This window comes from Excalfactoria chinensis, chromosome 4 (genome assembly GCF_039878825.1).
Source record: "Excalfactoria chinensis isolate bCotChi1 chromosome 4, bCotChi1.hap2, whole genome shotgun sequence".
In the NCBI taxonomy this organism is placed as follows: domain Eukaryota; kingdom Metazoa; phylum Chordata; class Aves; order Galliformes; family Phasianidae; genus Excalfactoria; species Excalfactoria chinensis.
The window spans coordinates 16,041,233-16,059,194 of NC_092828.1; the positions used below are offsets into that span (position 1 = coordinate 16,041,233).

The 17,962-nt window shown below is 39.0% G+C and overlaps 1 protein-coding gene across 1 annotated transcript in view; it reads right to left on the minus strand.

Annotated features, from left to right (window-relative positions):
- Positions 1-13,473: 13,473 nt before the first annotated feature.
- ADGRA3 (adhesion G protein-coupled receptor A3) overlaps positions 13,474-17,962 on the minus strand; it is a 51,369-nt gene continuing 46,880 nt past the window's right edge. Inside the window, exons 18-19 of the mRNA XM_072335785.1 lie at positions 16,388-16,483; positions 13,474-16,195 (exon numbers count right to left, since the gene is read on the minus strand). Of these exons, the coding sequence (XP_072191886.1) occupies positions 14,953-16,195; positions 16,388-16,483 (1,339 nt within the window). The 3' untranslated portion in view covers positions 13,474-14,952. The remainder of the gene's footprint in view (positions 16,196-16,387; positions 16,484-17,962) is intronic.

Consider the following 17,962-nt stretch of genomic DNA (forward strand, 5'->3'; position numbering starts at 1 on the left):
TGGCTTGGTAAGGGGCAAGCAAAGGACGGCAGAAGGGAATGTCTCCTTTTTATTCCCTACTAATGAAGTTTCTCAGGTGCTTCATTTGTCTAGGAGGTGCAGGTTAAATTTCCAGATCTGTCATGGAAATTCAGGAGATTGAGACTCTTGTTCATTTCCTCTAAGAGCTCTGTAAGTGCCAGCCTTGGAGCGTGAGCCATCCTCCTCCTTCTTGAAGACTTGCTTTTTTTACATGGCTTACCAATCAAAAACAAACAAAAAACCAAACCAAACCAAACAGCTTTTATCATATCAGAAGGGGCTCTTATGCTTTGTTTTCTTCATAAAATATCTAAAATATATGGTGTTGGTTTTTGGTTCTTTTTTCTTTCCTTTTTTTTCAATGTGTAATACTACGAATCACAAAATCATTTTATTTTACTATGTGATTACTTTTATATCTCAGAGGAATAGGGCCTGCGGGACACATTCATTTGTATGTGACTCCCAAATTTACTGTCTGCAGGAACAAAGATTTTCTGAACAGAATTCATTCTAGCGATTATTAATAGTGACACTCTCTCACACTTGCACATGTTCTCATATAAACTTGATTCACAAATACTTGGGGTAAGAGTTTATAAAAGCAGATCACCTTTCAGAGAGTTAACTAGCATAAGGTACACTGAGATTCCTGCTTGTTTCTCTGAGATTAAATTAAATGCTTCTTTGCAATTCATGAGGAGGAATTATCAAAGGTCAGTTGGCAGGTTGGAAAAAAAAAACAAAACAACAAAAACAATCTTTTTTCTAAGCAGAAAAATATTTCTATTCAGCTAATCCATTAGTGACTCAAATGAGGCCTTTTGTATTCCACAGCAATAATTGAACCATGAGTCCAATTTTATTCAGACAGTATTGCTCTTATGACTCTTAAAATCTCTGTAAATATAAAACTAAATGACATATAAAGGATGAGCAAGTTAGTAACTTGGTCACTCAAATCTACCAAAGTTTATAAGTTCATGGCTTGAGATATTCTCCTTTCATCTCTTGGTCCCTTCCCACAAATCTATTCAACTATACTTGACTTAAATATTCCCTGTAGTTTAATCTTTGTAATAAATAGTATTACCAAAGACTAAATTATCCTTGTTCAAAATATTGCAAGTAGGTAAAGTTAATATCAAAATGTTAGGATGAGTAAAACTCACTGGCTTTCTCACAGTGTGTGCTGAAGTTTCTTGCCACATTCTCTCTGCCTCTCCTTGCTAGCAGCGTTTCTAAAATTGATTTCCACTGGCAATACTCTGTACTGATCACAGCTTAGGAACTAGCCATGGAAAGATACAATGGGTTGAGTTGGAAGAGTCCTTAAACATCACCTAGTTCCAAGCCTGCGACTGTCTTCGTGACTCCTTCAGGAGTGTGTGGTAAGATGAGAAGCTAACACTGTCCCTTACATGCAATTGTGGCTAGTGGGGCTAGTCTAGTCCTCTGTGGCAGCTCTGGACATGCAGTTTCTGTTACACCTATTACAAGTAAAGCTGTTAGATAGTTACTATGCTAAAATAGATGGCATTATCTTTCAGTCTCTATCACATTTAATGAGTCAGTTCTTAGAGGCTATTGAACGACATATGCTGAAGATGACTTCTTCACATATACCAAGAATTTGTTGCGTAGGAATCTCATGAAAGTGATGAACAGAACAAGCACTCATTCCAGATCCTTGTCTGTATTTTTGACATTATATATTCTGTTTTTTTTTCTAAAATTGACAATTAATCGGTAGTTCATCATCATGACAAGCATCTGAATTCAACAAAATAGACAAGAAATGTTGAAGAGAGCCGCGCAACAGAATTTGATTTAGAATCTTGTCTATCTAGAGCTTAAATTTTGAGAAAGAGATCTTAATGTTGAAACCTTTTCCCCTCCATAACAGTGTATCCCGAACATTTAAGCTTGGCAGATTCTGAAATAGAGATTAGGAAGAGACAGAGCGAAAAAATGCACAGAGTAAAGGAAGAGGATATCTTACTATAACCATCAAAATGCAATTGAAATCATTGCAGAGGATGATTTAAAGTCACCTTCCAGTAAAACAAACTGGAAATCTTCTGATCTGTTTCAGAAGATCAGTGGAGGAGAAAGAGCACTCACCTTGTGCTCTAACTGTTCTCCCAGCTCTGCAGTTTCACATCTGTCAGCTCATTTTTATTGATTCCAGTGGAGCATATGCTTTAGCAAGCCAGCCCAGCTGATTTGCCCCATACGGCACATTTATGACCTCTTTCTCCCTCTTTCAACTTCCTTCCAAAATGATAGACCTGTTTGTCTGTTCTTCCTTCTTGTGATCTCATACACGTTTTTACTAGACAAAGGTGGGTAGTTCAAGTTTCATTGGATTGTGTAGAGCCAATTGTTGGCACAAATGATGACCTTTGGGATGTTTTACATATATATAGAAGGAGTGGGGCAGGCGTTGTTTTATTTGCCTTTGACCTGGGACAGGATTCTGTTACTCAGCTGATGTTCCTTGACATACTTATGATGACTTGAGCAATAATGACCCCCACGTTTACCTGCTGGTAGCAATGATTCATAAGAGCTAAATGGACGATACTGCAGAGTTTTTGCTGTAACCTTGGAAAACAAGTGGTTGTCCAGGCAGCAAAGCTTAAACACACTTTGTGTCCCACTGGACTTGTATAGTCCCATTATAGAAAGGAAGAGGTTTTTGAGCAGTTGGGATACTTCCAGGTTTAGCCGAAGTGTTAGTTTGTCCTTGGTATCAGCATTATGTTGGCTGATTCTGTCTATAGCTACAAAAGACAGAAACTTACATACTCAGGTATATGCCCATTTTTTAGTGGAGTTGAAACAGCTTAGAGACAAAAAGCTTTTGTAAAGATGAAACACAATTGCATAAAACACGGTGCCTAAGGGAACCAGAGTAAAGATACTTGTAAAGATACCTTTTTTTGTTGTTGTCTGTTGCTTTGATATAGGTTTGACTTCTCCATCAACCTAACTTCATTCCAAATGAAGGTCATGCTTATCTGAAAGGCTCACAGATGTTTTCAGCAAGATTAGGTTGAAATTTTTCAGAAGCTTTTGCTGAGTTTCGGTTGTTCTTCTGAGTATCTTGCACAGCTCCATTTTCTCCCTTTATAATACATGCTGCTGTTCTGAATATGATTTTAATGTGGTATGAAACTGAGTGCCACAGATCTGCTGTTACTGACCTGCAGAAGGCAATGTTTCAAAGAACATCAACGAGTGCTTCAGAAATTCAGATGGCTGATGGAAACCCTGGCATCAACTACTTCATTCATATTGGGACTATTTATTCTTTTTCTTCTTATTTGCTTATTCTTCTTCCATGTGTTTTCAGTTTGTCATAAACATTTCCAATAGATATAATTCTACAGATCTCCTACCTTGAAGAATACAAGAATTTAACCCCCCTATTTTTTAAAGTTACTTCAAGTTCCATTATTTCTAGAAAGTGGGTGAGATTAAATTGATATAAGGAATACAATTTAACCACATTTATAAGCCTGAACAAATTAGGCCTGAGAAGTCTGTTTCTCTCTGATGGATTTGAGCTCTATGAATTGATATCCTCTGTGCCTCCTCTCTCCCATGCAAATTCCTACCACAAATAACAATACCATTTCTTTTCTTCTCTCTTCTGTTCCAGGAGGATGAAAACATACCCCAAACTTCACCAAAGCCAGTATCAACATCTGTTAGACCTTTCCTCTGTCTTACCTCTACAGTTGTATGTCGGTTGAAATCATTCCATTTTTTAAATCACCCTGGGAAACAGCTGGATTCTAATTCATCCAGCTGAATATTTATACATACATAAACATGAAAATTACATTTATGATCATTTATCTACTCATGTAAATGTGAGTGGAAAAACAAGCAAGCAAATGTTAGTGTCATTACATTTAATGCACTGACTGTTTATTTTTCTATATAAGTGTGATGCAAAAGGAAGAGTCGCTCAGTTAGCTGATAGAATGGTGCAGATTGCAGAGAGGAGGTTACTGGTAAAATTGATTGGGTGTTTTGAATACAAACAAAAACCTGAAAGTGTCTGTGTAGGTCAAGAAGAAGTAGGTCATACAAAGTGATATAAGTGAAGGTGTGGACTTTTATTCTGCTTTTCTAAAAAGAGGAGGGGTTTATGATACAGAAAATTATAAGGGGAGTATAAGAGGCAGAGCGGATTAAGGCGGACTTTTTTTTTACCCCTCTCACATGAAAAATTGTTTCAGATGTTTGCATGTGATTTCCCTGATATCAAAGGTTACAGAACACACAAAAGTCATCTCCCTCAAACACATCTAGCAAAGGAGATTGCTTTCCCTGATGCTACCTGCTTACTGCAAGTATCCTGCCTAGTTAAAAACATTGAGGGCTCTTCTCTGGGCTTTCCAGGCACGTCTAGCAGCAATGGGAGAAAGACAGGGACATACACCATATCCTCCATAGCCGTGGAGTTATACTGAAGTTTGATGGATAGAATGCTTGAAAAGAGACTTTTTGTGCCTCGACTTCTCTGGATTTGTTGTGTGTGATCCTTCATCATTAAATATTTCAATATGTTATTCCATAATTTGAGATCAGAATATTGTCTAGAAGCCTTAATTTGAAAAGTAATCGACCCTTCCTTCAGGGAGACTCTACTACTTTTAAATGCTATTCCTTGAAGCGTGTCTTAAACGTGAATGTACCTACTAATCATTTTAGCACACCTGAGAAGATTTGGGCATTTTACCAATGAAATTGCTTACATTGTTGCATATACACACTGCTTGCTTCTCCCTTCACTGAGTGGACTCTGAGTTCTCAGAGTGACAGCACTAAAGCAGTACAGCCCAGGTTATACTTGGAAATAATCACTATTTACATTAAAAACTCCTGAAATTTCAACATGGTTCTTATGGAAACACTATTTTTTTTTTTTTAATCTGTTTTAAAAGTGTAATAAAACCTCACCCAGGACCTCAATTCTCAGTCAGATTCTAGTCAGTGGTACACATTTTAAAGATCGACTGGGAACTGAGGACCTACTCTTCTCTTTTGCATCTCATCACGAGCAACTGTCATTAAATTACATTTGCAATTTGCAACACCAAAAAAAAAAGTCTATAAAATTACTCAGTATTACCATTTTTATGACCTTTTTCAGTTTTATAAGAGCTGTGCAATTTGAAATATTATCATTATTATTATATATATGTTTTTTTTCCTTCTGGACTTCCTCATGTAGTTAAATTAAGAGATTTTGTAGCTTTACAAGACAAAGACAAGATTTTTTTATACCAACATATTTAAATCATGTTTAGGTATAAGAACAGTGTCAGTAAATGTTAGTGCTGTGCATTTATTCTTTTGATTCATCATCAGCTTTACACTATTTTGAAGCAGGCCTCAAAATATCTTCCAGTGATGATAACCATGTACCAGATTTTACCTTAATATGTTATTTAGCAGACATCACATTTATTTTAAGGGCAACTTTGTTAGCATTCCAGCTACTTGATTTGAAATGAAAATCTGACTCTTTTCCTTCTGAGTTTTGAAAAAAAAAACAAACAAACAAAAAACAAAGGCTGAAACTGCCTGTAATGCAATTCTTTCCTTCATTGATCCTTAGAAATAAAGAAGGAAGAGACCTTGTTACGGACTGGCACATTTCAAAGACTAAAATCAACTTCATTTCTGGCAGCCATGAAAGTTTTCTGAAGAAGCTCTTTTTGCTTTGGAACAAACTGTGCCTGGAATACCAGGAATTTTATGGACAGAGAACTGATATTTTCCTTCGGGATTTTTATTTATTTTTTTCATTATAGTGGCTGATAAGGAAAATTTCTGGAGCTAAATCTGGTTCTACATCAATCTGATAAACCTGTCTAAGACATGAGCAGCTCGTTGCTATGGCTTACAGAAAACAAAGAGGGGCTGAAGACCGTAAGTTCCTGGGGAACTGGATGAGCTCCTTTCTCAAACAGAAGGAACATTACATTAATTTGCTTGGAGAATTTTCCAATCATTAGTCTAGATGCAAAACACTCATTAATCTTCTTCTTTCTTATTATCGCAGTGAGGTACAAATCCACGTTCAAAGAATTTTATGCCACTTTGCACATTTGCAATGCAAACCATCACCACCGTGATTTCCACAACACAGTGAACAACTGCAGCAGTTTTAATGAACGAATCCATCACGCGGTGTCTTTCAAAACAACTTTTATAATGGTCATAAATTCTAGAACTGTCGCTGCTGCTTTCAGGAAAACTAAAATGAACAGGAAATTAAAATGAAAATCCTTAATTCCAGCCAATAAACTAACAAACCTGAGGCGATGTTTTGAAAATTCTATGTGAAGTGTTGCTTTTTTACTTCATTTCATGGACTTGCTGACCCAGTACTGCAGTTCGGCTCCCTCAGCACCAGCTCTTTCCTTGGAGAAATACAATTCAAGACCATCACAGCATGAGATTGCATTTTTGCCTTCTTGTGTCTGGGTTGGAGGTGAGAAAGAATTCGGTTGGAGGTGAGAGAGTTTTGCCCAGGTAAATTAGGTTTGTCTCTCTCCTGCCACATTTGCATAGGCAATATTTGCATTTTGTTAATTGTTTGCAAATGGGAGGAATACAAAGACTTTAATTTAACAAATAATCTAATCCTGTGTAGAACTTACCCCTTCTGTCATCAAGAGTACTCTGAAGCTTTACCATATTTTTAAGGATTAGTTCTGACTTGGGAGAGAGATCTCCTCTTTAAACAGCATTACCGTAGCAGAAAGGCAAAGCTAAATAATGCTGTGATCCGCAGCTCCCCTTGCCACCCACAAGTCACACAAAGACTCCCTGACTGGATTTGAGCAATAAGGGCAAAATAAAGAACTGTACTCTAGGAATCATTTGCATATTGGCTGCAAATCCCTCTGGCTCAACTGCCTGCAATATATCACACATGAAAAGGTGTTACACTGCTGCATGGAAAAATGTGTACCTTGCATTACGACCTTATAGGGTGTATAAATTCATCACAACTCACCTGAGGTTGGTATGGTGAACACGCACGTAGCTTTTGTGGTCATGAGATTATGTTGCAAAACTTATCTGAAATCATTCCTGCAACCTTCAAGGGTCCCTTCCGACTGAAACTCTGACTCTACATACATTGTACACACCGAATCTTAAACAATGCTATACTTACATAAAAACGTCCACAAAAAAAACCACAAACAACTTTGTTACAGTATCTATACAATGATAAGACTTTTCTTACTGCATCCGCATATTCTGAGTTTGAAAGGTGAATATTTCAGTAATGCTCTGTCTTTCAGCAGTGTTAACCTGCATTATGATGAGCATATTCTCATCCCTAGCTTTGAAACTATTTCAGAATCATTAAGTGTTATTATGTTATAGTTAATAATGGAAAAGAATGTCTTTCATCTCCAGAAGCAATTTACAGCTTACAATAAACTGGCACATAAACTGCTCAGAAGGATCATTTTGTGCATTAACTTCCCCCGTGCCTTACAAATATATTTAGCCATGACGTAGAGTCCAAATGTTTTGCTGAGTGGACCACAGAGACTGTTATCCTTTGATTAACTTCTCACGCAACGCAGAATCAAATGTAACACATTAAATGTTAGAATGGGTCCTTAATACAGAGCAGTATACCAGAAATATAATGTGATTTGGGGTAATTTTGAGTGAAAGCTTTGTATTTTCTCCCTAAGAATACAAGAATAGCATGCGAGGGGCTCTGTATTTTGTTGGCTTTGTCCCACAGTATTAATGATGGAAGCAAACTTAAGCTTTAATTCCAAGGCCAGCTGTTATCTGTGTCTCCACAGCTTTAACTTCAGCGTTTGCATACATGCTTAGGGAATGCTGATTTTTACTGACTGTGAACCATCTTCTTTTTTTTAATACTCTGCCTCAGTTCTGAACACATAAAAGGCACACGCAGGTGCCAGACATCACCTACCATCAGTTTCCTTAATGCAATGAGTATGTTGGTCAGAGGGGGGCAGGCAAGTTTGTATTTTCTGTGCCTGGGTTTCTTAATGGGAGCTCTTAAGTATCTGGAGTTTGTTATTCTCTCACTTCACAGATCAGTGACAGCATCAGAGTAATGCAATATGTAGGTCACTCTGAAAGTAAGCCTCCTGTTTATTTCCATGGGAACTACAACATCTACAAAGAGCACAATAACACTGTTTGACAGAGCAAATTCACAGCTACTGTTATTTCAACCCAGTTACCACCATCAGCTATGCTTGTTCACCAGCACAAGCAAGAGTCTCCATGCCACACTTGTAACCATCTGCACCAGCCGAGGTGATCCACTGTCACAGTCGCCACTGCTGAAATGCATCACCCACCACCTCGCTGTGCTCACATCCACTGTTTGGTCCCCATAAATGTTCAGTGTCAGTGAATGTCAACGGGTGCCATCTTTTCTGCACAGAGGAATTCAATGACACGCCTTTGCTTCATCCACACTTCTATGTCAGATGCCATTCTGTCAGAGTGCTCCTCTGCTGCCATCTGTCACACAGCATCTACCTGAACACTGGTGAGAAGGTTCAACCTCTGCTGCCATTCCAGCATCCTCCTCTGACATTGTGGGCTATCAGCATAAAATAGGAAGTAAATTAGTTTTGGAGCAGCCCTCATAGATTGCCCATGAAATATTGCAAATACTGTATTAGGAATATGTGCACATAGTTCTAAAGGGATTTCTATAGAAGTCCAAAAGCAAAGATTTGGGGGATTGAGGGAGAGGTTTCTTTTTTGAAGCCTTTACTTTTTTGTTGTTATCAGGTTCAGAATAGCATCCAGTGGGAGTTGGCAGTGCAGGATATTGAAGAATAAAACACAAAATAATGACAAGAAAATAAGCATAGTTTTTTAATGCAGATTAGAAGAAATAATAAAGGCTGTCATTTATTAATTAATGCAGTGCAGTATTACCTGTCTGGTTTCTGCTTTTTCTGTTTCTTACCACAGCTGTGCCCTGCTTTTGGCTTTTGCTGCCACCAATAGAGCTGAAGTTGGCTTTTATTTCTGGAGAGGATCTCGTGTATGCACTCATTTTGGAACTTCTTCCATTTTAATTTGACTGCAGGCAACTTTGTCAGTCTGCACTCTATTGAAATCCATGGCAACACTCTCCATGACTGAACCTGCCTATTGTGACAGCTGTCCACCAGCTCCTTACCATTCTGCTATTAGTCATATTGTTACTTCAGATCATTTCTTAATTATTATGCTCTTTCCATACATTTGTGATGACAGGGTTGCCATTCATTTATTTTTGTCTGTGACGGGTACAAGCAGCTTGTCACTAGCAGCATTATGACATATTTATACTGTTTTCTCCTCCATCTCTCCCTCTCATATCCCCCCGGCTCCATTCAGGCCCACTGTGTTGCTTCTGCAGTTCCACATTTCACAGCCCCTCTGGATGCTCGGGGCACAGGGAGGCAACAGCCATCATCAGTGCCCGTCTCTGTTGGCACCCACCAGCCCCTGGGCTAGAGCTCAGCGAGCCTGGCTTAGACATACAGTCTTTATAGGAACTGCATTTTCTCTCATGTTTTCTTCCTCCATTACCACTCTCATTTCATCTCTTCATGTTCCTTTATGTCTTGTTTTCCTTTGCATTTTTACCTCCCCTCTCCCACACAGATTTGGTTGTAACACAGCTGAAAAACGTAACCTTTCTTTAAATCCAAACATGGGAGATGTGGAAAAATTTGTAGCTCAAAGCATGTCCAGCTCTAGTTTTGTCCTTGTGAAGAAAGCAAGATTTGCATAACTGTTGGTCAGATATTCTTTTTCCCCACTAGCAAGCTTCTGCAAAATAAAGGCTGTACATTAAAGGAACAAACATTTGCCAGTACTTTTGGTTGGATTCTTTCCTCTTCAAAAACAGCGTATCTGCAATAACAGCTCCTGTGTTTTTCAGTTGCCCTCCTAGCCCAGAGACCAGCTGCTGTCACTGAAAGCCCACAGAAATGTGTGAAATAAAGCAGTGAATGTTGCCAGCATTGTCCTCACTGGGATGCAGGCAGGTCTTGCTTTGCACGCAGCTCCTGAAGCTCCTCCTAATGGATGAAAGCAGGGAAGCCCAAAAAATATCAGCTGCAATTTTTCAACAACCTCCAGCTTACACAGTGTTCCTTCACAATTTGCTCCTGTCTACCTTAAGGCTCTCCCCATCTACTGGCACTCAGAGAGAGCAGTGTTTACAAGAACGCCACTTCATTTGGACATAAAAATTCTATATTTGGAGGTTTAATTTTGGATAATTTTCATTGTCATCCTCATTGCAGGTTGCTGAAGTGACAGAATTTTTTGTTTTTTAACTGAAGCCACAACAGTTGTGCGCCCAACAGCCAATAGAGCACATGGTCAGGAATTTAGAAGGCCCCATCTTGGCCCTGACCTTGTAGCTGCTCTCTTTTGACATAGAGCCATTTCCCACTCACTCAGGGTTTGGTCTATGACACAGCAGCAGTCAGCAGAGAAGCCTGGCCAGCAAGGCCAGTTCTGCAGGGCCTTTAGTAAGTTGCAAGGTATGTAAACACCAGGTATAGCAGTATTAGGCCCATTTCCTCACCTCTGGGCCTCAGGACTGCAGCTACTGCTATTCCGGGTCTGCCTGCATTGAGGAGTGTTGGTAGCCTTGTATTCCAGCAACAAAACTTTGTCATACTTCTGGCTCTAGCTAACCTCATCACTTTCAAAAGTGAGGTCTTCCACACAAAACATTTTATACTCATAGCCACCAGCCCTTCACATCCTCCTCTATCTCCCCAGATGTCCCTACACAGCAGCCAACCAAACCCGGAACTAGAGAAGTTATAAACCAAACACAAACAACTAAAAAAACTCCCCACATGACAACAGGTCCTTCAGTTTGCTTAGGGATGTGAAAGAGCAGCAATACAACACACAAGTCAGAGCCATGGCAAGCAGCACCGTGTTAGCATGGAACTACTCAAAACAGAATGCAGTTCTTACCATAGAAATGAAAGAACTCCATGTTTTCCTTTCAAAAGCTGACATATTTCCTAAGTTCCAGAGACTTAAAGTCAGTAATTAGCACTTAAGGCATTCTGCTAACCTATCCCAAAGCCATGCTTCCTGCTTTATAAAGCAAGCTTTTGTCTGTCATTTGTGGACAAACATACTCTTTTATTACAATTCCTATCACCAACTACTGATGGAGCAGCCTCCACCTCTTCTGCAGTAAGCAAAGTTCTCTTAAAAGAGATGGTTCTCACTTCAGTTTGTACTGTCTACTCTGCTTTCTATATCTGATTACTGTAAGATTGTTCAACTACTTCCTTCTCGTCTCGCTTCAAGAAGCAAAACAAATTTCTATGGTATTTTTCTTCCTTCACTGGAGCGATCCAGGGGGTTTTTACACGAGGTTTTAATTAAAAGCTCTGAAAGTAAGCTTGTTTTACAGGCTACTAGAAACGAACATGAGGAACCTTGAAAATTCTTTGTTCCCAATTTCCTTACACTTAATAACTGCACTTTTTCACAGCTTAATAACGTGCCTTCCTCTTCTTTTAGGGACATAAAATCCTTTATTTAACATTCTTCATGTGAAACACAAGAGAGGCATGCAGTCTTGAAGTACCAAGGCTATGCGTCTGCTTTCACTATTGCCTACTTAGCACAGAGTTTATTTTTCAGTCTCGTCAACATTTAAGCCAAGCTTTGAAGCTATGAAGAATATCACAGACAGGATTAAAGTTGAAGGCAGTTTCAAGATGGACTGAACAGATGTTTCCTCCCAAACTTATGCAAAAGATGCTAGAAGCCAAAGACAAGCTGTTTCTGAAAGGTAACTGTTCTTACCCTAAGCCATTCATACCCTGTTCAGACAGGAGGGAATAATCTACAGAACATCCTGAATTGTTTACATTATACAGATTGTATATATTTACTTAGATTCACACAATTTTCAATAAAACACAAAATAGCTTGACTCATTGGCCTTGGCAATAGATATTTGTAGCTATAAAAAACAGCATTGTATCTATGCTTCATTAGCCTACACAGATGCGAGGTTTGGGTTATAACTTAAGTAAGGAAGCCCAATGATTACACTGGCACCATGTATGTACTGATAGATTTAAATTCCAGCTTAGACAGATGAGTACTTCGCACTTAACACTTCCTTACACTTTCTGACCTCAGTTCAGTTCTCACTTGGTTATCAAATCAAGAGACAGGCTGACAACGGTCAGCATGGAATTCTGATCAAGCCACCCGAATTTTGACTTCATAGTTGAAAATGTACTTCTGACACCCAAGGGGAAACACCAGCCAATACCACAAGCTCCAACAACAACCCAAATGGTTGTCAGTGCTCCACTCCCTCCCCAGTACAGCAGTGAGTTGTCTAATGAATCTTAAACAAGCTTCTCCAGCAGCTTAAAAAGCAAACATTTTAAATGTATTCAGTTCTACTGGAGAAACTTATAAATGCACATCTACACACACTGTAGTTCTGAGGTTGGTTACAAGCTAAAAGCTCACTCTCTTGCAGCCAGTAAAGCAGTCCAACGATTAAAACTCAGTTATATACTCCTCAAAGCATCACTTTGATGATTCATAGAATGGAACTCCTCAGAAGCAGCAAGAATTCCACCCAACTCCTACTAAAACCATCCTTCCAGAGTTGTTTGTATACAAGATCAGTTCAGGCTGCCAAACCAACTGGTAGGGAGGTGTAGTAGAGCTGGTAAGCAATAACAGAATGTAACTGGATGAGTCCTTGCATTATGAAACAACACATCTGAATACTGAGAATGTCAGAGCCAGTCCTGTATTCAGAGAGCATGCTGAACAGTGCAAGAGACAAGTTTGAATTGGGGAACCAAGCAGACAAGCACATGCAGTCCAAAAGTGTCATATATAAGCATTTTTTTGCTACTTAATACAAAGGGTTTCAGAAAAAAAACAAGTAAAACCCCAAACATTGCCTACAACCTCATGTTTGTCACAACATTAGGGTGACACAAAACATGATTCTGTTGATACTACTAAGTCAGCAATTTAAATAAACTATAATCATAGCTGAAAAAAAAAATCTATTTCATAATGTTGCATTTTAAATAGCATAGTTTGATTAATTTTATAGATAAGTTCTAATTTAAATGGAATTGCAGTGTAACTATGATGACTTTAACTTTCAAAATACACTTCATTGTGAAAGACTGTACAAGTAGCCTTCAAAAACCAACAAACCTCTACAGAATATAACTTCATTTCAAACAAACTCTAGCACCGATTCAATTAACAGAACTATTTGTATTGTCTATTTCCAACAACACAGTTTTCAGACATCAAGTAAATTCAAGATGGCGTTAAATGCCATAATATGTCATTAAAAACCAATAAATCAGGGCAACACTGGGCTGCTGGGGAAAATACAATTTATTATACATTTAAATACAAACTTGAAATGCATTGTGGACACATCTTCAGAGTTACAGGTGAAAAATAAAAATGTACAAAGTTGTGTTCTGCATCGCTCTGCAAGACTCATTTGGCTGCTCCCCCAGTGCACATCAGCAGCCCCGCCAGCCTCTCCTTTGCTCCCTCCCACTACACTCAGCCACCAGACAGAAACGGCAGTGATCTGGGAAGTGAAGCCACCCGGCTGGAGTTGGACTCTCCATGCAGCCCTTGGTTGGCCAACTGGGACACCCCTGGTAGCATCAGCTTCAGGGTCTGGGTTCTGCTCTAGATGGGATGAACTGTAAACATGTTTAGCTTAGAGGGGGATTTCAAAAGAAGGCTCAAGGTGTCTCTCAGAAGAGGGAGCAGGAATGAAAACAAGGCTTCTCTCCTGCATCACACACAGGAGAGGCAAAAGCAAGTGGAAGAAAGGCGAAGGCTGAAAAATGCAGTAAAAATCCAGACACTGGTAAGGGGATATAGAAACAGAAGACATCAGTACTCTATTCAAGGAAGTGATTGCTGTGCTAATTTGGCTCAATCTGGAGGAACCTTTTCTACTGCTAATGGAGCTTATTTGACCCTTTTAGTTTGTCAGCTACTGTTTTACTACAGAAAGAATGAGGGTTATTAGTGTTTGATATGGATGTGTCAGAATTTAATTAAACAGAGTTAGTTTGTTAAGCAAACTTGCGGGGAAAAAAAAAACCTAACCTGCAAAGTTTGCTCTGTTGTCTTTCTGTCTTTTGTGCCTGTACAGATATTTTTTTTAATGTATCAGACTCCTGCTGCACACAAAGTACATGCAGAAGTCAGCACTTTGGAAAAATACAGACATAACAACTATTAAAATTATTCCAACCTAATTTAACAGGCTTTATCTTTTATATTTGAAGCCTGTGGTGTCTGCATTCCTTTTCCCTGTCAATTTTCCATCCTAAATATCCTATCTGTGCTGTAGTCACTAGTCAAATACATTATTTTTTTATTAGACACCTTTCACATCCATCTGCTAAGAGAAGCAAGTGGAAATATACTTCTCTATGTAACTAGATATGCAGGAATAACTTAGTTTCACGTGGTTCCTCTAACCTACTGTAGGGAACCTGCTGTAGCAGTGGGGCTAGACTTGCTGATCTCCAGAGGTCCCTTTCAACTTCCTCAGTTTTGTGATTCCACTGCTCTGTGAAGATTGATGCTACAAAATAAAAAAAAATACAAAGAAAACCCAAAACACAAATCACAAAATACCAAAAGTTCATCCTTGTAAGAAGAATAAAGATAATAATGCATACAATCTTTTGCTTGGCAGATTATCTCTGTTCCATCCCTGCATAAAGTACCTACAATTTGTAAACAGTCTTTAGAAGCATTTAATAGCTTTAAGGAATGTGTAATCACAGTTCAGATGGATTTGTCTCACACTGAAAGATAATGCTACACAGTAGTCTCATGTTTCCATAACCCAGTTCTAATATTACCAGTACTGTCTGCAGTGAGCAAGGGTCCATCCTGTCCACTGCTTTTAAGTGGTCCATTCTGAATGGCTAAATTTAGGCCATAAGATTTTTGCTGGTTTTCAAGTTCAACCACCATCGGTTTCCTCAGTATATCCTTTTTGTTGTTGGCAGCTATTGTTTTTTCAGTATTTCTGCTGCTTTTTGGAAGCGTGCTGCAAGCATCACTGCTGTCTTGTTGGGACTGGTTATACTGACGTTCCCGGTACGCCAAATAGGCTCTCCGGCTCCTCGAATGTCCTTCACTGTTGCTTGGTCGGCTTTTAGGTGCGCCATTTTGCACACTTCCTTCGACACTCGTAGGAACATCATACGCGTATTCCCTCAATACAGCGAGCCTGCTAGCACGGTGCCCCTTGCTTCTGTTCTTGTGATGTCGACTTGGGTGCCCATTTGTCCGAAATTGAACCTCTAATGGAGCTACGTGCATTTTGATATCATTATCCACTGAATGTTCAGTGAGGCTGTTATCAAGCTGAGGCCCTGTGTTTAATGGTAAGGAAGTAGAGTGGCACTGAGCTGCCGCAGCTTGTAAATTAGTTAGTTTGCAACCTTGAGAAGAATTTTTAAGGCTAGATGCACTTTTATTTGTACAAGAAGATTCCGCACTACTGTTGGTACACTTGGGGGTCTCTCCGTTGGTTCCACTGGAACTGGAGGGTTGAACATTCACTTGCACAGAGTATGTACTCCTTCCAGGGCAGCAAGTTGTTATCCATGCGTGCCTGAAATCTTCCCTGTTAACACAGTGGTGCACCATAAGAAAGGCACTGAGGCTTAAACACGTTGCCCCAAAAAAACAGCTAAAAATCAGGTCCATAGGATAATACAGGGAAACAGACAAAGCTCCAAAAATCCACAAAGCAATGTACAAAAGCAAAGTAAGGCTCACTCCCATAAGCTGCGCTTGAAAGCTGTGCTCATTCTCTAATGCAGATGTGGACACTAACGACACTGACAAAGAATCTTGATGAGTGAGTTCCCCATGTTCGTTGGTAGCTAGACGCTGCTGTTCCTCAGCTGGTTCCTTCAGCTCATATTTACGTTCAGGGTGCCGTTTTAGTTGTATGAATATGCTGAGAAAATACATGCAGTTTATGAAAATTATAAAGCTAGCTGGTCCATAAAATGCTCCTAAGCTAGGTTCCCAAGCCATCCAGCAACTGGAAAAAACAGACAAACAAAAGTCAAGACAAACACATTTTCATAAGCAACTTATACTTAATTGGTTCAAAATGGTACTTTGAAATGACCTTGGGTGCATTACGTTTTCTTCAATGCTCAGAATTGCAAGAATTATTCAGAAAAGAAAGACAGAAACACTATGACAGAACTTTCAGTTATATGGTACTTACTAAGGTGCATTAGGTCTGCTGCCATAATTTCGGATGTTTGCTGCTGCTGTTATTCCACAGACTATGACAGGGATTCCTCCACCAATGAGGTAAAACCTAAAAAGTAAAACTAATATATCAGTGACCGCTTAATGGCATTATTTTATTCAGTAGAAAAGAGGAAGAGCTTTCTGGGAGTCTAGAAATATGTCATTTCTTTAAGAAAAAAAAATCAGATGAATTGGGTTGGGGCTCCAGCAAAACTGTTTATTTATTAATTTTAAGTCTACTTCATTGTATTTTTTCCCTCCCAATGTAAGTCCACCACTCCCTCAACATCTAACTTCCCTCTGAGGCACTAAACCTACAAGGCAGATAAAGTCAGAAGGGAGATGCAATAGCTGGCAGTCAGAAGCTGTAAATTATTACCAAAGAATATGGACGCTTAGAAAGAAATAGTTCCTGAAGGTGAATTTGCTTGATATTATGGGTACTTTTCTGAAGATCAGCCACAAGAATGGGTCATTTCTTTTGTTTTAAAAGGACTGAACTTGTAGCATCCTGCTTCTCCATGGCAGTGTTAATGAAAAATACACACTTAAAGATGAGGGTATATAATGTCAGAGAATCTAGCTTTAACTTTTAATTCCAATTTTCATGAATTCATGTTGAATTTGTTAGTGGTAGATATCAGTAATTGCGAACAAACATTCCAATCAATGAAACTCCGTAGAGCACTTTATGTTAATCCTGTCCAAACCGAGATCAAATTCAGATCAACACACACTGAAAACTACTTTTGTGGTACATACATGGGTAGCTTGTTTTGTCAACAACAAATATTTATTCCTGCAGTCCTGAATTTGCCCACTGCATTTCAAACTATTTACTAGTTACTTTCACCTCAACTAAAGACAAAACAGTCTAAAATAATCAAAAGTCTTCCCTGGATGTCCAGGTAGACTAAATATATTACTTAGTTGCCCAGTCCAACAAGAATCATGTTCTGTCACTTGTTTATTCAGCATCAGGATATAGTTAACAGGAGAAAGACAGACAAAACACGTATTTGTGGCAGGCCTTACTCCACTCATCTATCATTACACATTACTAAATCACTGCTTCAAACATCTACCGCTATTCAAACAAACAGCCAGTTAAAGCTGGTTCTACAAAGACAAGATGTTATTAGTGAGGCAGTGAAGTAATTTGGATTGTTTGCAGATGTAGTTCAGTCTGCTGTACTGAAGGACCATGTTTACAGTAAGCCTTGAACTCCTCTCTTCTCTCCCCTAAAATGGCTTTCCAAAAAAACCAAACCACTATCCAGAAACTATCAGTTGTTTCTTTCAACTCAAGAAACAGGAGGACTTAAAATAACAGGTGACTTGTTCCATACAAACAAGAAAATCCTGCTCAGAAGTCCTTGCCCTCTGCTACAAAACCAGGGAGGCTCATTTTGAGCACACATTTAATAGGCAACGGAGTGAAAAAAAAATCTTCCACAGCTGTTGAGCAAAAATATCACACACTCAAAAACACACACACTCAGGAAATCCTAGTCTGCAGAGATAGAAGAATCTGAGAATACCTTAA